The sequence below is a fragment of the Tamandua tetradactyla genome, chromosome 18 (genome assembly GCF_023851605.1).
Source record: "Tamandua tetradactyla isolate mTamTet1 chromosome 18, mTamTet1.pri, whole genome shotgun sequence".
NCBI classification, from domain to species: domain Eukaryota; kingdom Metazoa; phylum Chordata; class Mammalia; order Pilosa; family Myrmecophagidae; genus Tamandua; species Tamandua tetradactyla.
The window spans coordinates 8,155,143-8,179,782 of NC_135344.1; the positions used below are offsets into that span (position 1 = coordinate 8,155,143).

Here is a 24,640-nt window from a genome sequence, read left to right on the forward strand (position 1 = left end):
TACAAATTTGAGCAATTCTTAATTGTAATTGTTAGGGAAAGCTAAATAGAATTGGTATAAACAATGTGTCAATTATAAACCACAAAATAATGATTAATAAAATGTTGCCACGCTTTGATTCCCTCAGTGTGCCCATGCCAAAAAAAAAAAAAATGTTGCCACAGAAGGTCATCCCTGGTAATTGTTAGACTTTAGGGAAAAACCTGCTGAGAGATGAATGAACCAGTCATATCTATGTTCCCTATCTACCTCTTTTCAGCTTCAATAATTAAATTATTGTATATACTCTGCTACTTACAGTTGTTTTTCCTAAGCAGGTTAAAATTTTATCCCAATAGTTATGTTTATATTAATAAAAAACCTTTTGTTCCTGAAGATAGTACAAATTTAAAACTCAACTTGTTTCTGTCATCATGAAACATTAATTATTAGTACAAGCTTGTTTTTTCTTGTTAATATTACACAGTGGTTGTCATTTCATAACGAGAAATCTAGAAATTTTATTGTTTTTTGAAACTAATTAATCCAATAAAATCTAATCTAATAAAAATGTAAACACAATAAAATTATTTTAGTAATTTAATAAAGGAAATTGATGACTTTGGTAAGGATGATGATATTATTCCAATAATTTCTGGTCAACTTTAAGTTATAATTTGGTTTCAATGATTCACCTAAATGGCTTGTGTTTTTGCATATGTTAATCAACGCTAAGGAAGCAAAATAAGAGGAAACTACTGTATATTGACCCCACCCGAAATCTCATTAATTGAAATCTCACCTTGGTAAAACATAGCACCAGTTACTTAAAATGGAATGTCTTTCAATGACAGCATTCTTGTTAGTATCAAATTCCTTTATAATATTCTCAGAAATATCAAATTCTTTTAGCTTTATATGGAAGAAAGATTTTAATACATAAGTCCTCAAAAGAATTTAGCAAGGAAAAAGAAACATTAAAAATACACATTTGTTATATATATTTATATACACAGAGTTAGTTATAAAGGCATAAGTTACACTGAATCATGACTACCCATTTTGCATAACGTAATCAATTTTCACCTCACCTTATTTCTCCTTTATAAATTATTCAAGTTTTCATGCTTTTGCTTATCGTCTAAACCAAAACTCCCATTTTATTTCAACTGTTTTTCAGTTTCTTTGATTATGTTAATTTATAGGAAGATGAATCTATTCCAAATGGATTTTGTGAGAATATTTTCTAAGAATAGCATCTTAAACCAAATCATTTTTTTTTTAAAGGAGGATGAGTAAGTGAATTATATTTCTATCTGGTCTTTTGGAGGGGATAAGAGGAAAAAGCCAATGGTCCCATTCTCATTTTAAACCCCTCCCCATCTCCTGAAACTCTTTCTTTTCTGTTTCTCAGGTACCCTCCCTATAGGGCATTTAGGCTTGTATGTGGCTAATAACAGTTTGCCATTTACTTTGCTCACAATGGGAAATTTCCCTGAAATCTAAGATACAAAGAGACCTCAAGAGAGGTGAAAAATATAATAATGCATGAGAGGACACTAGATAAAGATCCAAGAGGATGGTTTATTAGCCCTTGCACCTTTTTTAACCTATCACCATAACATCTTTTTGGGATACAATGCTCTAACCTCACTGCCTGTTATTATTCAAGGAACTCTACCACCACTAAACTGGCAGCTTTTAATTGCCTAGACAAGTCATAAGCATTTAAATGATATATTTGCTTAAAGCACTGTCACCCCCACCTCTGATTTATCTCTGTCATACCAATAAGAACTTCACAGGCCTACATATAGTCCTCTCTCTGCAATGTCCAGTGACTGTCTCTTTTCTGAACCCCTATTGCATTCACTAAACCTAACGGAAATGGGAGGGTGTGTATGTACAAAGAAGAATAGAAAAATATGAACACAGTAGGAGAAGGTAAGATGTTGTAGAGATGTTGTGAGGTAAGAGAGCAAGGACACTCAGAATGAATGATACATATTGCCCTGTGCATGACAGATAAATCCTGTTCTGTGATGTACTGCTACGATGTTAACTTGCCTAAGCTGTGTGATAAGAAAAGGGTAGTCAGGGCAGCAACGTCTATCAACATCAGAAAAGAGTGGCTGGTAACGAAAAGAATAGATAATTCAAGTAAAAAAAAGAACTTAAAATTCAATTCAGAGGAGGTAAATATCAGTTTTAAATGTTAGCAGTTTATGGGTTCTCACATAAACCACTTATATAGCTTAACTTTATATCTTCTCCTTTTTATTTTTTTATGGATGGACAGGCACCAGGAATTGAACCCAAATCTCTGGCATGGCAGGAAAGAACTCTGCCTGCTGAGCCACCGTGGCTTACCTCTGACTTTACATCTTTCTGGGTATTTTCTACATCATTCAGAAACTCAGACCAATCACTACGGGGATCTCCATGGCACTAGCAGTTATTGTCTATATATATGTCCTTTTCAACACAGATTATTATAAAGACTAGCAAACTTCCTAACTGCTCACTATATACCACATGAGATTGCAAAGCTCTAGAACTAAGACAGTATTTACTTACTTAAATATTTATAAGGTATCCCTAGTTAAACCATTATAACAAGGAGCAATAAATATGACTTCCTCCTCAAAATGCCAAACATAAATAATTTCAACTTTATTTTTTCTAGGTAAGGTTGAGATAGTGAAGATGTTTAAGTTGGGACTTCTGTTTTAGAAAGAGAATGCTATTGGCACTTCAGGGGAAGAGTTAGAGACTAAGTTCAATATGGAGATTATTTTATTAGTCCAGCAAGAGGAAGGGAGTTTTCATTAGAGCAATGGAAATAGGGAGGAAAAATGAGAGAGTAGATTTTAGAGAATGCAGGCTATGAAAAACTAATTGAACATAGGAAGTGAGGAAGAGGAAGAATCAAGGATGACCCCAAAGTTAGGTAACTCATTGGCTGTCAATGTCTGTAACCCTAAGCGTAACCACAAAAGGAGGTACGCTCCTTTGGGGTTGGGAAGGGCAATAAATAAATATGCCCAATTTTAGAAATAACTGAGCCTGAGTGCTTAGTACAGTCATATGAAGATATTCAAGAAAGGCCAGAGAGGTACAACTATATAAAAACATTTGGCAGGTGTCAGTATACACTATTTAGGCTAAAGCCATTGGAATGGGTAAATCTGCTAAGGAATAGAAAAGAGAGCTGCAAATGGAAGCCGAGGGAAGAGCAACATTTAAAGTATGATAGGAGAAAGAAGATCCGTGAAGGAAGGATAGGAGATTCTGGGAAAAGTAGTTTCAGAAAAATCAAGACAGGATATGGCTTCAATAAGGAAAAGGGTAAGAAATAGTGTAAATGTGCCAAACATTTCAAATTTGAATTTACTCAGACATCTTTTTTTCTGAACACCTAAAGTGGTGGAGTTCTTATACACCAATTTTGATATTATATTGCCAAATACTGTGATTAATCATTGCATTTTGATGCAATATGTACCAGGTTTCTACTTCTGCAAGCTCTATAGAGCATATAAATTTGAACCAGAAACTCAGACCAGGAGACGGAAGACTGTGTAGTAGAAAGAATAGTCTAAGGATAAACTCTACACCCTAACTCTCTTTACCTCCTACCTTTATGACCCAGGGCAAGCTATTTAATCTCCCTGGGTCTCCGTTTCTTGACTTTTAAGATAGTTATAATATCTATAAAATACACATATACATATATATAAAATAGTAGAATTCCAAGCCTAAGATGAATATTTTTTGTGTGAATATTAACCAGTGCTCAGTAAATACTCCCTTCGTGTAACTTTTGTGTGCCTTTTCTTCTGACCTAGATAAAACATTCTGGAAGGAAAAAAATATTTCTTTCATTAGTACCTTACACAAATACATAATGATACCTAATAAGTAGCTGTCTGTGGAATAAATACAAATTTTTTTCCAGGTGTCCATTTCCAAAATTTTCAATATAATTAAATCTTCAAGTGAAATAGATTCAGATGACATGTTTTTCTGGAATATATCCTTCCTATAACTATGGATTCAATTACAATCTCAATGCAGCAACCAGTAAAATAGTAGCTGATACATATACACTCCTCTGTGAACACTTCATGACTTTCAGGAAAGTATTATTTTAAATTTTAACATAGTCTAGAATTTGATAAATGAGTAAAATATTATTTCAAATACTTCTTGAATTTCTGATAGACATTTAAACTCTAAAAATAAGGGCTGAAATCCCATAATGAATTATGATAAACTGTCTTAAAATTTGCTTAAACAGAATTAAAGGTCAGGATTTAGAAAACTCTGATTTCTAGCCCAAAAGGTATTAAATTGAATAGAATTTAGAAACAAAGGTCACCAAGTTCAATATATAAATTGTCTTCTACGTCACTCAACCCTCCATTCATTCCAAAAATATTTAGGAGAGATAGGGCACCAGGGCAGGCTGCCTTAGATTGAAAGGTTATTAAAACATAGACCCTGTCCTCTGAGATGTCTCAGTTTAATGAGATATTTACACAGGCAATAATGTATGGCAAATACAGCCAGGAGCATAAAGAGAGAGAGGAGCTCTGACAGTTGGGGAAGACTTCTCAGGAGGATGTACCTTGAGGTAAGCCTTAAGAGATGAGTGGGAAGATGTGGCAAAGAAAGAGCACTACAAATTAGGAAGTAGTATGAGCAAAGATATGGAAGTATGAAAGTGTTTATTACTTTTGAGAAAAAATTGGTAGTTTGGCTACTTGAGGAGCAGTGGTGGGAGATGAGGCTATATACAAAGTTGGTTTGGGTCAGTTTGCTAAAGACCTTTTCTGCCAAGCTAAGAAGTTTGGATTTCATCAGACAGACAATGGAAGCCAAGGGAGGTTTTCAAAAAAGGGAGATAAAAGTACACAGGATGAATTGGAGGGGAGAGTGTCCAAAGCATTCCCTTCCTCACACTTATTTCCCCCATCTGCTCTAATAACCAATACTAGATATTGATAAGAGCAACATTCAATCCTATTACCTGTTAGTCCCTATGGGGAATACAAAGGCTCAAGACTCTCAAGGAGATTACAATTTGGAGGAACAGAAACAGATAGGAAATAGATTTTTATAGTAGTGAAACTGTGAAAAATGTATCTCAAAAACATAAGTAAGAGTGAGATTCAGAGGAACTGATAATTACAATTTAGGAAATCGATTTAATTTGGCAAGTATTAGAATGTATAATGTTGAGCAGAGGAGAGGAAATTATCTTTCCCATTTCAGATGTTTCCTTCCATGTCAACAGAGTTCTAACACCTACTCCTGCTGTCTCTCTGCCCCTGTATTTTAGGGCAAATGGGGTGACTTATTTGGCTAGTAAAGTTGAGATGAATAAATGGAAATGCTTGGCTCAATTACATCCTCTTCCTCTTGGCAGCTGGCCTTCTGGCAAAGAGTTGTGTTCTATTTTTTCTTCAATTTCTCAAGGGAGGGTCTGTGGTTTCCTATAACTGCCATAAATGGGGGGAGGTGGAAGTAAAATATTCCCAATACTACAGTTCAGATAAGCCACATTCTCCAATATCTGTCTCTTCTTATTAGTAAAAAATATTATGACTATCTATCCCATTCATGCATGTTGGGCAGCATCCCATCAGGTCAATGATCCCTTTCACTCTCAAGTGTCTCACTGTGACCAGGAAACTGTATTACCATGCTAGCAATAAAGGTTGTTTTAAAAAAATCTTCATATGTCTTACTACTCTATCAGTCTTTAAATTGGTTCAAAACTCAGGTGTGGAATATTATTTATAGACAATTCAAAGAGCCTAATACACGGTCTCAGTCCTAAGCAGTTAATTATAAAACAAAATTTGGATTATAAAAATAGTATATTTCTAAAATACAAATAAGTATATGATAATGGTTCAAAATAGCATGAGGGTTTAAAAGAGGGTGGGAGATTACACTGGGTTTAGGAGCCTTGGGAAGTTTCCTCATTAGTCCAAAATATTTATACCCTGCCATCCATTACCATTATTTATACACAGGTCAGCTACCCTACTAGATTACATAATTCTTGAGAGCAGGATGGATCTTATTCATCTTTTATTTGTCCATTGCTTCAACTTAGCAGGTAATAAAATTAAACAGGAATAAATTACTCGAGGAGATAGCATTTGAGCTGACACTAAAAGGATGAGTAGGATGTGTATAGCAAACAGAGGGGACATTTCAAACACAGCAAGTCATTTGTCCTATGCCTAGGAAATAGGATTCTTCAACCTCAAAACTACTGACAACACTTTGGGCTGGATAATTCTTTGGTGTGGAGTCTCCTGAGCACTGTAGGGTACACATCCCTGGCCTCTGCCAACTAGATGCTAGTAGCAACCCCCTTCTACTACAGTTGTGACAATCCAAAATGTCTTGTGGGGAGTAAACATTGCCAAATGTCTTGTGGGGAGCAAAATCGCTCTTCTTCTTCCCCATATTATACCTCACTGAAAACCAGTGGGCTAGGAGAAGGAAAATAACATTTACTTAGTGACCATTAATGTGTAATTTCTATGCTAGATGCAACTGGATAGCAAAATAGAAGACATATTCTTCAATTAATAAGGCAGAAAGTGTTGCGTGTAAAAAACAGATGCAAAAAATGATACTGGGGCAGGCCAAAGTGGCTCAGCAGGCAGAGTTCTTGCCTGCCATGCCAGAGACCTACGTTTGATTCCCAGTGCCTGCCCATGATAAAAAAAAAAACAAAAACGATATCAGAATGTTGAGGAGGAGGAGGTTATATTTTAATATTTGGAAGCAACAGAAGAGGCAATAAGTGGGTGCTAAAGCAGGATAAGTTTGCAGAGTCTTGATTGCCATCTAAAAATATTTTTGAGTAAGGGAATAACATAATCAGATCTATATTAAATTGACAGATGATGTTTTCTTCGAGTAAACAAATTTAGAACAACAGAAATATACAAAGCATTTCTTAATACAGATTCTGTTAAAACAACCTTCCTATCGTCATTCTTGTTAAAAACCGAAATCTGATAGCATGTAAATAATAATAGTAAATATATAGTAAATGTAGCAAAGCAAATTTAGAAATCAAATAGTACCTCAGGTGGTGGCAGTCTAACTGTGCAAACCTCTATACTCAGACAAACTTGAGTTTCTGTTACATTGATGTTTAATACTGAAAACAAAATATTTAATTGTGAATTGTCCAGAATTATCATTCTACCCTATTAAATTAAGTATTTTAGTAACAAAAATTATGTAACTTATTCAAGTCAGAAACTAAGTTAATAATAGTTTTTCACACAAGGCAAAATTTAAATAATCACCATATAAAATTTGGCAATGTGTGGCTGAGGTATATAAAGAAAATAAAAGTATGAAACAACACAGACACGTGTGTATAGTGGTGGTGGTGGGGTTAAAACAAGAAAAACGAGATATCATAAAGCTAAGAAGAAAAACCTAACAAACAAATCTGACATCTATTATATGTGAAAACTTGGAGACTGTCCTTTCCAAAATCCAGAGAGTTATCCTACCATACTTCTGACTAGAGTAGTCCTTTAAATAACAAATGTCTTCAAATATACTGGCAGATATATTCCAGATCTCCTTGAATTCTGGGGTAACTTCTTTGCTTTTTCATAACTGAAAGTATGTCTAACAAGTCGGGATAGTGGTTAACTTGGTGGGGTGAGGCGGGTGGGGTTGATGGTAGTATCTGGAAGAAAGAATGAGGAAGATTCCAGGATACTGGTAACATTATATTTCTTGATCTGAGAACTGGTTACAAGAATGTTTATTTGTGAAAATTCAACAAGCCATACACTTATAATTAGTGTGTTTTTTCTGCAGTATATTACATTTCAATAAAAGTAAAAAAAATTCTAAGATAGGAGTGGATAATTTTGCTTTCCTAAACTGTTAATCATATTGAATAACTGTGGATTACAGATGCAAAGTCAGGATTTTAAGGCTAGGCCCAAATGCTGAGGAAAACTGCGAGATTAATTAATATTGTCTACCGTGGGCTCAGGATTTCTACATATCTGGTATCTGTGAACTACCATTTTGGAAACTGCCAGCAATACATCCATGCATATCAACTAAAAATTAGATTAGACCAAAAAAATTAGATTATAATATACCATAAACTGTATACTGTTTTAGATCATCTGTATCCCTTTAGACAATCATTTTTAAGGAGAAAAAGAATCATGTTCTTATAAAAATAAAGAATTATAAATGTCAGTAACGAAGAATATTTGATATGATTCTGGAAGCTATATAATACAAAGGCTTGCAGAATTAAACTCCTTCAGAGTCATAATTTTAAAGTAGAGAAAATCAAAGTATAGGCTTTTTCTCTCAATTACGATGAGTGAGATTTTGCTCAGATAGTTAGCATAAATATTTTGAACCGTGATTTCCAAGGTGGAAATTCTGACTGCAATAATATTTTATCAAATTCTGATATAATCTAATCATCAAGACTATAACAACTCAACAATCTGTAACATTGTTTGTAACAATTGTTAATTATACTAATGCTTTTTAATCTACTTACATATAAGTTTTTACTTACCAACAGCATTTTGCTTTCCCATCTGAGAAAGAAAGTCTCTTCCTTAAAAAATTCATAGAATATGCCATATTATTATAACTCACAGACCATACTTGATAAATATAACTATATTAAATCATCAAAGCTAAGGAAAATGCTTTAAAATGAAGTTATCATACAAAGGAATATCTGATGATAGATCAGGGCAAAACATGATTACTATAAACTATCTATTCAGTTAGAAGGTAGAAATACTCCATTCCACCCTCAAATATTTATCTCCTACTATAAAATACTTAGACACTGGTCAGATCCAATTGAATGAGAATATGTCGAAGACACGATCTACAATGGATTTTCCTCCTCTATGGATTTAAGAAGTTGTAGGTTAACATGAAAGGTTTATATGCCTGTAAGTGAGGGGGACAAAGTTACTATTCATAATTAGTATTAAGGTGAAGTACAGAGAAGTAAGGAAAAGAGCCAAAATAATTTAATGATAGAACATAAAAAGGGAAATTATAGGTCAGAAATTAAAATCAAGATAGAAAAGTAGTATATTTTCTCATTCATTTTTTTCGCTCATTCATTTTTACAAATATGCTAATCAGATACAAAAGTTTAGTTCTGTTCCTAAGACTAAAGGGACAACAGCAATTACCTTGTAGCTTTCTGACTATGTCAATGAGGAGTTAATGTCTGTATCCCTGTGGTGATGCTTAGTCGTCTCTGCAGGAGATTTAAGTATCTGTACTATCAAAGGGTGCACAGTAATCTGGACCAATGAGCCTAGACTGGCAGCTGCTTACACAGTAATCTTCTGGTACATGTAGCCCAGCAGGCACTGTTCCAGCGGTGTGAGAGACTAGAAACCCTGAGAGGCCCTCATACTGAAAACATCTACATTCTGATGAAATACAACTACATACTTTTTAATGTATAGTCGGGCTTGCAAGAAAGTAAGGAAAACCTTCAAGGGGGGAAAAGATCAAACCAAATAGAAAACAGTAACAAAAACACAAACACACAGAATAGCCTTGGGACAGGTCCCAATAGGATGCTAGATCTGGAGACAGATGTCTCTACAGTAAGATACACCTAAAGATAGACCTGAATACATATAATCCACAAAAAATTACTTTGTAGTATATATAAAGAACTCCTACAAATCAAAGGACAAAGAAAAAAACAGTCTAATAAAAAATGGAGAAACATAAACAGAAAAAAAAACAAACAGAGAAAACACAAATTACCCATAAACATCAGAAAAGATTAGTAATCAGGTAACTGCAAATTAACAACACAATAAGATGTCCTTGACAAAACTCGCAAAAAGGAAGAATACTGAGGCAATGGAGCAATAAAAATTTTAACACATTTAACTTCATAAGTAATTTGACATTATCTTGTAAAATTGAACACATGCATTACATACAACCTGGCAAGTCCAATGCCAGTTATAAATCCTAAAACGGTGTTTTTGAAACCAATTTAATGGATCAGGTCCATACATATTTTTTAAAAGTAAAAAGTAAAATAGGACAGAATAGAATGCAGGAAAATAGAACAAAACAGAAGAGAACACCACAGTTGAACTGATAAATGAACTGGAGTGCATAATAAATACTAAGGACAAAAGATGCTTCTAGGGACTTTTGTTTTAGTTACATATGTGTGTACACGTAAGTGCAGGAAGTGCTTATTCTAGGTTCAGGGTAAATTCTGTTTCATATTACATTTTGAAAGTCACTGCTTAGGAAACCCTTGCATATGTAAACCAGAGAAATGGCCAAAAATGCTCACAGAACTATTGTTTATGCTGAAAAGAAACACACACACATACACACACTCATGTACAAGTATCTCTAGTGACAGGAGAATTGATAAATATATAGTAGGACATCTGCACAATGGAACATTACACAGCAGTAAGAACGAATGCTCTAAAGAAACCACAACATCAAGGATGAATCTTAGAAGCACAGTTGAAAGTAAAATTCAACTCACAGGAGATGACACATAGTATGACATTCATTTAAAAAGCTCAAAAAATGAGCAAAACTAAAAAACCATAATTTGAGGGTACATGTATATGTGGCAAAACTATTTCTTAAAAATCAAAGGATGAGGGCAGGCCATGGTGGCTCAGTTGGCAGAGCTCTTGCCTGTCATGCCAAAGACCTGGGTTCGATTTCCTGTACCTGCCCATGTAAAAAAAAAAAAAAAAACCAAGGGATGATAAACATAAAATTCAGGATAACTTTTCAGTTTCAATAATATTGACAACTTGTGTTCATTATATTACAATGCTTCAGAACTTATATTTATTATGAAATATAAAATAGTATGTAATTAAAAGTAGAAAATATTAAATAATTGAAGTTTTAAAAAGAAACATCAACAGGCCTCTGGATTTAATCCTAAAACAAGAAGATGGCATTTATATTGTTGCGGTCTTGCTTAAAAATGTTTGGTTGGGGCTATGCTTAAAGAACTGTACCCTAAAAATGATTTATCTTGATATTAAAAACAGATAAACATCATAGAAATAATCTAGTTCAGAAAGCCTCATGATTGAAGGATATAGTGTTACCTTGTACCAGAAGATGGCCAGTTTTGTTCCAGGCTGGAGCAAGTCTAGCAGTGAGTGAATATGAAAGGCAGTTTTGAAGAATGACAGGAATTACTCTTTGTGGAGCCTGTGCCTAAAAATATTTAAGAACAAAATACAGGAAATTTATAGCAAATGGTATGTCCTTATCAACTAGTAAATGTCTACATATTTAGATTACCATCCAACAAATTGGGCTATTCTGAATATTAATTACAGTTATTGTTACAGCAACTCTATCTGGTCTACAGATAAATGTTTACAAGATATTTACTTCACAGCCATGACTACTGGCATGCTTTAATGGCCAAATTCTACATGCCTGCCCTAGCCCAATAAGGCTAAACCCATGGAGCTCATGCACTCAGAATCTTAAACTTTGCATTCTGCTCCATATAAAGGGAACAGGATCAGAACTACCTTGCAATATTTTTCACTATTGTTCACTCTAGTTGAACATCAGAAAATACTAAATTAAATACATGCAACCTAGTAGAATAGCTCTATTTGCACAGAACTAATTTTTAAAAATTAGCTCTTTTGCTTCTGAGCAACAAGAAGTAACAGGGACCTAATTAATCTTCTGGCCTGAAATGATTGAAAAATTAGAAAGACAATATAAAACAATGGTTCACAAGACACTGGAAATCAGGCAATAAAGAAGAACAATCCCAGAGATGTGGGAAACAAACAAGGTGCGCTGTGGTTACCCCAGCTTATTGATTACGGAGGGTTTCCAGGCTACAGTGTAGTGAAGGGAGAGCTAGGAACAGCCCAATAGTCACCCTGATTTAAGGACAGAGTTGGGAATCAAGGCATGCCAAGGAAGCTAGAATTTTCAGGACAGAGTACTGGAAGGGAGAGAGGTGCAAGAGTCATGATTTTATCTTACTGGACAGGAAACAATCTGCCCTCTTCTCTGGAGGGAGAACTTCAAAGGTTGTTCATTATACAAAATATCCTTGAAGACACAGTCCAGAAGAAAAGTGTGTCATTGCTTTTGTTCAGAAGACACGTAGAAAAGTGAGAGCTCTATGGAGACTTGTCTCCCAACATTAGTCACTCCTCAATTCTATTCCTTTGACTTCTAGTGAATTTTTTCCAGGACACACAATTCATCATATATTCTCTAGATACAATTAGAAATCATTAACAGAAAGAGCCCTGGAAAATCCCTCAATATTTGGAAACTATATGACACACTTCTAACTAACTCAAAGATCAAAAACAAATAAACAGGGAAACAGAAAGTATTGTGAATGAATGAAAATCATCACAAAACATACCAGAATTTGTGGGATGCCACTAAAGCAGTATTTAGGGGGAAATTTATAGCACTGTATGTCTCTATATTAGAAAAGTTCTCAAATCAAGGATCTCAGCTTCCATCTCATGAAACTAGAAAAAGAAGCTAAATCTAAACCCAAGGTAAGTAGAAGAAAGGAAATAATAGAGATCAAAGTGAAAATCAGCAGCTCTATATTTATTAAAGAACTTGAAATTGTAGTTTAAAACTGTCCCACAAGGAAACTTCAGGCCTAGATGGCTTTACTGGTGAATTCCACCAAACATTTAATAAAGAAATAACAAAAAATTTTATACATGGTATTCCAAAAACTTGAAGAGGAGAGAATTTTTCTGATATAAGACTACTGAGAGTAGAGGCTTTATCTGGTTCACAACTTTATTTCCAAAATAAGTAGAACACTAAGAATATTATTGGTGTTCAATAAATATCTGTTGACTATGATTACTATTATGTAAAAAGTATGCATAAAAAGAATAACTGAGCATAACTATGAATGCTTAATGGAGAAGGAAAGTAAGTAAAGCTGAAAGAAAGCTCATAAATAACAAAGAATAGAGGGAATGGAAGACTGGTGAGGGTTGCAAAATAAATTTACTTAATAGGAATAAGGAACTGGGATAAGTAGAAGGAGGATAAGACTAGAAACAGATTTAAAATATTTTGGATTCCTGGTGCTTGGCTATGCAAAAAAAAAAAAAAAAATATATATATATATATATATATACATATACATATATATTTTGGAGTTAGGACACCCTGAAGTGATGAAGTAAAAAAATTAAGTATTTTTATTAGTGTATAGTTTTTCTTATTTTCTTTATTTTTGTATAATTCAAAAGTATATATAAAATGATGGTATTTTTGGAAATATTCTTTTATCAAACCAGTACTAAAATGCTACCTATTCTTATGCCCAGAAAATAACTCTTGATCTTTAGAATTCATCTTAAAAATCACATTGTATCTATTCCTTTTGTAACATTTGCCATGACTATTGTCAAAAACAATACAAATTTAAATTCTGTATAAGAATATTAATAAGAAGATTAAATTCTCCAAGAACAGGATAGTAAGGCAGCACAGGGTCACCACTATCGTGATTCTGCTGGGTCATTTCATGAAAGAAGATAAAAACAAAAACAAAAATAAAAAACACTACATCCAGCTTTAGACTAGTAACTTGTTATTTAGAAGAACTTCTTTCCCATTTTAATTGTAGATATATTCTACAATTAAAGCTGGGTAGAATTCTGGAGGTGATAATCACTGAAACACATAGGTTCTAGCTCCAGGTGAATGATATACTGAAAATGTGTTTCTCATAGTTCACAAATGGCCTATTCAGAGTAATCAGAATTCTTAAATCCCTAAAGATTCATCTCAGCAAAATGAATGAATTTGAGTGCTTCCTCATTGCCCTTAAAGAATACTGTTTTCCAAAGATTCTGAATGATTGTTGAAACCAACCTTCAGGTCATTCAAAGATTTCTCAGGGAACTGAAAAGCACCTTAAGATATTACTGAATCCTTACCATCATTCTACAACCTAAAGAAGATATGTCATCTTGCAGATGATCAGAAACTTCCTCAACCAGAACACCATTAGATCTAGAACAGAGGCCAGCAGTAATGCTTGAACAGGTTGCTAAAAATCACCAGTGACAGAGTACCTCAGAGTTCCATATACAGGAACAAAGTGAGCTCTAGCCAAGGGTCCTAACTGGATGAACTGAGATGTAGAGAAATCCTCAACCCCACGCATTCATTTTTCTTTTAGCCAAAATCAACAAGCTCATCACCATGTAGAATATAACCAATGTTTTATTCTTCCATTTATTAGTTATGTGCTTATAGACAATAATTTCACTCTCTGGGTTTCATTTTCTTCATCTGTAGAAAACAGGGGGATTCTTTTCTTTGAAGACGTATATAATAAATGAGATTATGCCACAGAAAACGTCTGCAAGAAAGCATCCAACAAAAATTCGGCTTCTCCTCTTTCTATACTAAATGCACATAAAATAACTGTTTGGAAAAAAATTGTTGAGCTCTTTCACATGAATAGCAATAACTTAAGAGAAATATGTCCCAGTTTTTAACTGGTAACAAAAGAAACTGAACAAACTCAATATAAACAGCATCTGGAATTATTATCCTTTTAAAAACTTACCTTAGCTCCATATTTTTCGAGATAGCCATTAAGTTTTCCAGTTTTATAAAAGGATATCTATAATAAAAATCCATACATATAAAACGGACTTAAATATATTCTTAAATAATGCAATACATTTAAGAATTTATACAGCAGAGGGCACGGAATCAGGCTATCATTCTAACTTCTATGCCTTGGAGATGCAAGAAATGATCATTCTCTCCTTAAAATGGAATCTGTGGGTACATCCTCCAGGTGAGAAAACCTTTCTAAAAGTGACATGGATGCTGAAATCATATAAAGGAAAAGTTAAAACTTTTTTTATATAATAAACATTTAACACTAATATACAAGAAATTCTTAGCATGAATAAGAAAAATGGATCTAAATGAAAAATCAAGATGAAGTTCAAAAAAGCCAAGGTGCCAATTCACCAATTAAAGAAATACAAATTTTAAAAGATATCATTGTTGGGTGGGCCACGGTGGCTCAGCAGGTAAGAGTGCTTGCCTGCCATGCCCGAGGACCGGGGTTCGGTTCCTGGTGCCTGCCCATGTAAAAAAAAAAAAAAAAAAAAGATATCATTGTTAATCTCACAGACTAACATAAATTGAAATATTTTGCAGCTTTAAAAGTGAAGTAGCTAGCTCTATGTACCGGCAAAGCAAGATATCCAGGAGATAAAAGGCAAATTTCAAAATAATTATCCTATTTTCTTCTTTACATATTATTGTAATTTTTTTACAAGTATTGCCTTTGTGAGAAAAAAAAGGAAAACGTATTTTCTTAAACATAAATGATTATGTTCTTCTTACTTTCTTGCTAAGCGCAGTATATGTGAATTTACTAGGCCTCTAAAACAATGTCCTCCTTGTTCGATACAGATTTTTAGTAAAAAAAGGATATAACCAAGAGAGGTATTAGTGTTTACTTTATTCATCAATAATTTGTCTCTCTTAAATACTGTATTAAGGATAAGAAGACAAAAGATGGACCTATAATAAAGACTTAGAATAAAAATAGAAAAACTGAAGGTCTTTGATGGCTTATCAGTATTGTTAATAAACAGTGATTTCACTGTGTTCTTAGGAATTAAAATCTCAAGATGACATGATTTTCAGAAAGATCTTTGACAAGTCAAAGGAAAATGTGATTTTTGGAAATATTTTTGGTACTTCATAATCATTACCAGTTATATACAGCATTGGAAAATATGTTTCTCATTCTAATTTTATTAAGTACAGAAAAATTTTAAAAAATAAAATCTCCAAATTAAGAAAAAATGTTTATCTAGTTTTCTTTAAATGTTGGAGATTTGGTAGAATAAGAAAGTTCTTTCTTTATATTAGGTGTAATGCTAAAGAATAAAATGTGAGAAAAAGGCACACTTGTGTTATCTTGAAAAATTATACCATAACCCCTTTAATTCATTCATAGTTTTTATTTTACAATTTATGACAGAGAAAATGAAATGTGAAAAGAAACATGAAAATAGCTTTTAAAAATCAGGCATATTAAAGTTAAAGTCTGTTAAAGATTCAATCAAACTAAAACACAGTGTGATTTGTCCTCATAAGCCATCTTCAATTTGAACTACAATTAATATCTGAATTATTGCTTATCAATATTGCCCTCAGTAATTGGTCATAGTATTCCATAAAATATTAAAGATAATACTAACCGCCATCACCACCCAAATTTGGTTTAATATTCCAGATACAGGTGATGTAAGAATATCTTCGTGCAGAAGCAGCAATTGCCTATGGAGATGGAATGTATTAATTTTAAATGAATTTGTTCATAGCCTGTTTTTATTTTATCTGGTCATTTAAAAAATCACTTAGCAGGCAGTAGGATGGCGGCTCAGTGGCAGAATTCTTGCCTGACATGCTGGAGACCGGGATTCGATTCCTGATGCTTGCCCATGAAAAAAAAATCACTTAGCTCCCATCAAAACTGTAAATTTCTTATAGGCAAGGATTGTTACACGTTTCTGTTTCACTTGCCCACTTAGCATAGTACGTTGAACGCTGAAGGCATTCTGCCAATATTTGAGAATAATGAAGTTTTACATATTGATGAAATTAAGAGAACTTGTCCCTGCATCAGTTTCATAACCTTTTTCATTTGTGAATCTAATTTCCTCTTTAAAACTCCATTTTTGTCCCAAGTACACACTTCAGATTAAAATAGGACACAAAATCCATCTGCTTACTACTATGTGAAAATAGAGATATATATTAAAATGCTAAGTTATTATGTTAGAATGGTGGCATTATGGGTGTTTTATTTTTCCTAAATTTTCACAAATTTTTATTAAACTGAACTTTTGAAGACTAAATGAGAAAAAAAGATGGTAAAGGACAAGAAGTATAAAGAATGCTAAAAATGTTGTAATGACAATAGATTTTATCAGATCCAGCCTCAGACCTTTCTGTGACTTAAAGAGGAGGCATAGGTAAGAAACTAAAAATATGAAATGCACTGCTTATCATCTATGATATTATTCCTCTGAGTCTTGGGTTTCCTACTTACTTTAGTATTTCCAAAAGGGGTCACAGTTAAGCCCTCAACGGAAATCAAATTATACCTTAGCAGGAAAGGTATAAGCTCCAGAATGGGATTTCATACTTCAGTGGAGAATATACAATGGGGAGGAAATGGAGGACCCCCCAGTAGTGTCTTTCTTATTATTGACCCCTAGCTATCTTGTAAGTGTTCTTCTCCAAGAAATTCAGTTATGGATATAATCTTGATATTATACACCTCCACACACATGTAGTCTAAGACTGCCTTGAATAACTTAAGGGTCTAATACACGGTGGGTCCTTAGTAATCATGGAGTTATACTTTCAACTAAGCCATTTTTTAAGACTATCTTGGGTCAGATAGTTCAATATAGTTCTTGGAGAAATACTCTTCAGTATCTTATATTGATCTGAAAATTTAGAAATTATACTAATCTAAAATTCTATAGTATCTCCTAAAGTACCCTAAACATCAGGCTCTCGATAAATATTTTTAATTAGTATTCCTAAGTTTTGGAGTGCCTGAATTAATTTATCAATATTGGTAGAAATTTAAAGTAAAAAATAGAAAAACTTAACTCTGATATCTCCATCTCAAGCACTTTAAGTTCCATTCTAAATATTTCATTTTACCTAGTCAGAACAAAATCAAATTCCTTTATTTAAAAATTATATTCACAGACTGAATGAATATTTTGCTTTAAATAAGATATTTCTAAAATATCTCTTACAGATCTTAAAAATAGAAACAGCCTTAATTATAAAATCTACTTTTTACCTGCACATCTTCATTTGTGTACTCCTAATCTCAGTTTCTGCCACATCATTATTCAATATTATCCTTACAGCACAGAGTTTCTGTAAATCTGGAAGAATGATGAAGAACAGTGACTGCTGCCTAGACTCATTCATATTTGTTCAGTTGACTGAGTGTCTCAGCAACCAGGCCTTTAAAAACAAATAGTAATAAAAAGATAGTAAATTGTCTTACCAGTAAGGTTTCAATACCAACCCACCACATAATATTTGATGTTGTGTTGGAATAAAATAATAAAAATAAATTAGTTGGCAAACCTCAGAAGTTAAATATTATTAACACTTTACCTTCAAGATTTTCCAATTTTAATCTAGAATTTTAAACCAGTAGTTCTGTAACAGAGTAATTTGAGTACAAATAATGCAGAAAACAACTACTGTTTATTAAATTTCAACTCTGTTATACATTTTTCCCACATAGTTTACTTAATAAATTTCCTCTAAAATTTCTGGTTATTTGTAGCTTCATTTTGTTTTCAGGAAACAAAATATCTACTATGTCAATAATAATATTTTTATCATCAAAATGCATTGCAACATCATCTGCTGTTTCATACTGTCTCTATAAACTATTTTGTTTGAAGATTATTCTTCATTTTACATTAAAATAAATGCTTACTTAAGTCATCAAATTGTAATCTTCCCTTTTCAACTAAATTATCTGGCTTTAAAACACTTATTTGGGGGCATATTTTCAGTTTGAAGTGTATATTACCTAATACAGGAAAAAAAAATTGGAAGATAAAAAGTAAAGCAACCTACTTAAGGTCAGGTTCCCTGATGTGCACGAACACATTAGGGGAAGATAACTCACACGCTAGTACTTTATGCTTTTTAACATCAACACATTTTCTTTCTTTAAGAAGAAAAGTAGTCAGGAATCTAAACAAACACCAGCCTTAAATCTGACATGTCATTAAATCTGACATGCTAGCAATGCCCTTTTGGCTTCCATACATCTTCCTCCAACCACAGTGCTTAAGATTTCCATCATTAGAGAACCTTTTGGTTCCTTAAAAAAGACAAATTCCCTTGGAATGATTAATACAAATAAATTTACACAAAGTATTAATGAATTAATGAAGACGATTTCTGGTATCATTAGAAAATACATATTCCTTCTCTCTCTTTGCTTTTCTGCTGCTTTCTCCCACATAAATGCTTACTGTCATGAAAAATTACAAAAAAGTAGAAACCTCCAAGGCAAATACAACTTTTCACAATTTTGCTTAGAATGGACTTGATCTGAAATGTTTTAGTAGAGGGTATCAATAATGAACTAGGTATATATAAAATTTTAATTATGGCTTGGGACCAGGACAAGTATATATATCTTAAAGAAAACAGGCCAAACACATAGGTAAAGTGTGAATTCATTACTGTCATTTATTTCTAAAACACACTTCCCACTAAATTACTATCTCATTTTTCCTTTAAATATGTTATAGCAGAGATTCCAGGTGCCCAGGAAAGTCCCATGAGCAGTCAGTTCCTCCCTTCTTCTGTCAGTCTTTAAAGATTCACTGATCGGAAAATTATAGGTAAACAACACTGATCTAACAGCAACAGGCCATAATTTACAATTATTGAGAATTATCTTTTTAAAAAACAGTTTGAATTGATAACTGGCAAAACTTGAAGAGACGAAGAGCAGTTTGCTTTCTTTTCCTGGACTGCATAAGAATAGGAAGTACACGGCAAAACTCAAAGCCCGGATCAAAGCTTTATCACTCTATCTGGACACACTATCAAGATTGCTCAGAGAAGCGCTCCAGTACAATCCCGCCCCCGTAATCCATCTTTGTTCCTCATCCCCAGCAGGGCAGGGAGTACGTGTTACCCCCAAACACTGTGGTGGTACCTAGAAGGGCCTAAATTCGGGGGCTCGTTGGGGTCCCAGACGCCGCCAAGCCGGCGCGCCGCTGTCTAAGGCACTTCCAGCGGGTCTACACCCCGCGAGCTTCCCCCCCCCCCCCGGCGCCCCTCAGATCTCGGGGGTCGCTCCAGGCGTGGACCCTGGGGGCCCAAGGCAAGGCAGCTCACCCCACCCGGACACACGTTCCTGTAAACAGCGGAGGAAACCCGGGGGAGACATAGCCAAGATCTTAAATACCGACACTGAAAAGTGAGTCTATATGGACGCGATCGCCAGCACTGAAATACGCATCTGAATTAATTAAAAGGGGAAATGTTGGACTGTGTATATGGCAACAATAAAAATTAAAAGAAAACAGCCATGGAACTACACTACACAGTGAACCCTAAAACAAAAGGGTGATTGCATAAGTTGCTGCTGAGAAAATAAAACGCCTCAGACATTGGAAACCATGCTGCGAACACTTTCTTCCGTGACCCGAAAAACCAAGCAGCGCTAGTCAACCCCGCGCAGTCCCGCCGCGTCAGTTCCTGCCCGAGGCCGCGCCCGCCTCGTAGCGCCCCAGGCGGACCTGCTCCCTCGCACCCCTTCTCTGCCCAGACCGCTTCCTAACGGTGGGAATACCATCTGCACAGTGACTTCTGAACCTGTCAAAGCGGTGCCCTCGAAGCTGATGCCTCTGGAAGCGCAGATGCACGAGCTTTCTTCCTCATGGAGAATGCTTGTGCCCTGGCTCCCCTAAGGCCGACGCCGCCAGGCCAGGCCCCGACCTCGCCTTCGGCCCTAGCCTCTGTGCCTGGCTCCTCAGCGGGCTACTTACGGCCTCTCTTCCCGCCCTCGGCGACGCTCCTGGCACCCTCCGCGCTCCTCAACGCTCTAAGCCCAGGCTCCCAGCAAACCCCGCGTTCCCGCGCTAACCACAGCTTCCGGTCCTGCCCTGGGAAGCGTTCTGAGTAGCGCCCCCCTCCCCCGCGCGCCTCAGCGCCTTAGGCCAAGGCTCTCGGCGTGGCGTGCCGGCGCTCCTCACAGCCCTTCTTCCCGCCCTCAACGGCGCTTTCGGCACGCCGCGCGGGCCTCAGCGCCCTCGACCAAGGCTCCCGGCATGTTCTGCGACCCAGCGCTCTTCCCCTGGAATTTCCCCAGCAAAACCGCCAGTGCCTGGCGCCGGCCAGGCGGCTAGCTAGGTTTTCTGAGCCAAGAGCTGGGAGGGAGCTGAAAACCCGATCAGAGAAAAACGAAGACCGGTGTGCTCGCAGGGTGTCTGGCGTCGAGAAACGACACGTTCACGCTGCAGGTATGTCTGTCCTCCCCCTTCATTTCCTGGAAGTGCTTTAATGGTACGGAATCGCCCATGCCTGCCCTTCTTAAAGTGGGATGTGGAGAGAAATGTTGGTGCAAGTGCTTGACAGGTGCCTCTCATTCATTTGGCGAAGTTTTGCTAAGCGCCTACTGTGTGCATGGGCAAACAGCATCGCCTGCCCTCATGGAGCTCACGCCGACTTTGATGTGAGGTCCACCTTCTGCAGGCGCGCAGGCTCGAGGACATGCATCCATAAACGTGCAGGAGACGGAGTGTTGCTTAGCGCCGGGGCAGACTGCCTGGATTTGGCGCCTGGCCTGCCAGTTTCTAGCGGGGTAGCTTAGGCAGGACACAGCCTCGCTGTGCTGCAGTTCATGACCTTCAAAGCAGGCACCGTGACAGCACTGCCTCTTGGGGTGTTCCTATACCCCTTAATACCATAGAGGAGCTAATGTACGTTAAGTGCATTCACAGTGCCTGGCAGAAGAGAAACACTAAGTGTCCGTTATGGATCTTAAATCCGTGGGGAAGCAGTATAGCACAGGCTCTGGAGGTATATACTGCCTGTGTCTTTCCGCAAGATATTCAGCATAGCTATACTATTCAGTCATCTACAACATGGGAATAGTAATAGTAGCTAGCTCAGCGTGTTCTTGTTAGGCTTAAATGAGATAATGTACATGAAATGTTTGGAAAGACTGGCTGATGATAAACTCTCAGAAAGTTGGTTCATCTTTTTTTCCAATCTTTACACTTCTTTTGTCTTATTTTACCATTCTTATTTTCCTTTGCTTTGATTTCTTTCTATAGTCTTTCAATTTTTATCATACTATATGAACTTCTGTAAGCCAACTGGAACTCTTTTTTGAAAAAGGCAGGGTAAAAATAAGTGAATGAATGAGTGCTTTTTTCTTCTAAAACTTGAATTGACTTAGGAAAGAATGAGATACCTGCTTCCCAAGAGTTTATTTACTGACACAAAATAAAAGAAATGGGAGCCATACGAAAACATTAATACTTTCTCCAAAGATTGAGAAAGAGGGGAATCAAGATACTCATTTACTCTGTGTAACTTCAGTACTGTACCCTAACTAATGGAAGAGAAGGTTGGTATAATTCATTGTCAGATATCCTCAACTGTGAACAGGCTTAGTGCATGCAAAGACTCTAGAAGCATATACTTAACAGTGGTTTGTTTCAGATTTTGTTTTCCAGTGGGACACACAAAGGAGTGGGAGTCCTGAAATGGCTGTTCTTCCCTATGGATTTCAGTCATATCAGTATCCTCAATAAGTTGGATTCCTCCAGCTCAGCTCTTGGGGATGTCCCATCAACCCATTCCTCTCTTAATCATAACGTACCCAGAATCATGCCTACCTGACACTGACCCCCGAAAATTTATGTTCAAGTTTTAGTCTGTGTTCCTGTGACTTTGACTCCATTTGTAAATAGGACCTTTGAACGTGTTAAATGTGGACTCATTTGTGATAAGATCTTCAAAAAGCATGTTTAGATGAGCCGAAATTGAATGAGGGTCAGCCTCAATTCATATAACTGGAGTCCTCATAAAGCAGAGAAAATTTGGACAAAATCAGTCAGAGAAAACTATAAGAGGAGACCAAGGAGGTAGAACTTCATGTGATAGAGGTAGAAATTCAAGCCAAGGAACCCCAAGGATTGTGGCAAACCAACACCAAAATGCTACAGACTCTAGGAGAAAGCATGGCCTGTTGAGACATGGATTTTGGACTCTGGCCTTCAAAACTGTGAGAAAATAAATACCTGTTGCTGAAACCAACCAATGTGTATTTGTGATAGCAACCCTGGTAAGCTAAGACAGAACAGTAAAAGACTTGAGAAGTAATTGAATTCTGGATATATTTATAAGGAAGAGCTGACAGATTTGTTGACAGATTGGATACATGGTGAGAGAGAAAGCAAGGAGACTGATAACTCTGAGGTTTAAGGCCTGAGACATTTGTGAGAACATATACTGGATAAATGACCAGTTTCTTCAAAAAATATATTGTAATGGGAAGAAAGGGTGGTGGTGGTGGTGGTACCTATAGATCAAGGGAGATTTAAGAGCTGTATTGGCCAATTGAAAGGTATGGACTTTATTTGGATCCTGGTTTGGATAAATAAACTAAAAATCACATACAAAACAATCAGAAGTTTGAATTGTGATGGTATATATAATTATACCAAAGAATCATTATTTTGTAGATGTGACTATTACTATGGTAATATCAGTCATTATCTCCTAGGCATATATATTGAAATATTTACAGATGAAATGATATGTCTTGGATTTGCTTTTAGAATGATCCACAGTGGGAGAAGAGGGTTGCTGTAAAAATGAAACAAAATTGGCCATGAGTTGATAGTTGTTGAATGTGAATGTATATTTGATCTTTTCTGTAATCGTTTTTTAAAAGCTTCTGTTTTTCAAACACAAAATAAGTGAAGATACAGGCCTCAAATTGGAAGAAGGTATTTACAACACAAATAATCCACAATGATTAGTTTTTTTTTTGTTTTTTTTTGTTTTTAATTTTTTTATTAATCAAAAAAAAGAAAAGAAATTAACACAACATTTAGAAATCATTCCATTCTACACATGCACTCAGTAATTCTTAGTATCATCACATAGATGTATGATCATCATTTCTTAGTACATTTGCATCGATTTAGGAAAAGAACTAGCAAAACAGCAGAAAAAGATATAGAATGTTAATATAGAGAAGAGAATTAAAATAATAATACTAATAATATATATATATAAAAAGGAAAAAGAAAAAAACAAAAACAAAAGATACAAACACACAAACAAACAAACAAAAAACCATATTTCAGGTGCAGCTTCATTCAGTGTTCCAACCTAGTTACATTACACTTAGGTATTATTGTGCTGTCCATTTCTGAGTTTTTGTATCTAGTCCTGTTGCACAGTCTGTATCCCTTCAGCTCCAATTACCCATTATCTTACCCTGTTTCTAACTCCTGCTGGTCTCTGTTACCAATGATATAGTCCAAGCTGATTCTCGAATGTCGGTTCACATCAGTGGGACCATACAGTATCTGTCCTTTAGTTTTTGGCTAGACTCACTCAGCATAATGTTCTCTAGGTCCATCTATGTTATTACATGCTTCATAAGTTTAGTCTGTCTTAAAGCTGCATAATATTCCATCGTAGGTGTACGCCACAGTTTGTTTAGCCACTCGTCTGTTGATGGGCATTTTGGCTGTTTCCATCTCTTTGAAGTTGTAGATAATGCTGCTATAAACACTGGTGTGCAAATGTCCATCTGTGTCTTTGCCCTTAAGTCCTTTGAGTAGATACCTAGCAGTGGTATTGCTGGGTCGTAATCCATTCTGCCATTCTATGTCTTTTGATTGGGAAATTCAGTCCATTAACTTTTAGTGTTATTACTGTTTGGATAATATTTTCCTCTACCATTTTGGCTTTTGTATTATATATATCATAT

At 35.5% G+C, this 24,640-nt stretch overlaps 1 protein-coding gene across 6 annotated transcripts in view; it reads right to left on the reverse strand.

The window, feature by feature from the left end:
* Positions 1-20,737, reverse strand: part of C18H18orf63 (chromosome 18 C18orf63 homolog) — a 54,824-nt gene extending 34,087 nt beyond the window's left edge. For 3 of the 6 annotated variants that reach the window (XM_077135237.1, XM_077135232.1, XM_077135236.1), the window contains exons 1-8: positions 20,673-20,737; positions 17,939-18,108; positions 16,314-16,392; positions 14,651-14,707; positions 11,154-11,265; positions 8,582-8,623; positions 7,095-7,171; positions 782-891 (exon numbers count right to left, since the gene is read on the reverse strand). In XM_077135237.1, coding sequence (XP_076991352.1) covers positions 782-891; positions 7,095-7,171; positions 8,582-8,623; positions 11,154-11,265; positions 14,651-14,707; positions 16,314-16,392; positions 17,939-18,072 — 611 coding nt within the window. In that variant the 5' untranslated portion in view covers positions 18,073-18,108; positions 20,673-20,737. The other 3 variants (XM_077135233.1, XM_077135234.1, XM_077135235.1) reach the window with 3 other exon arrangements.
* Positions 20,738-24,640: the final 3,903 nt, after the last annotated feature.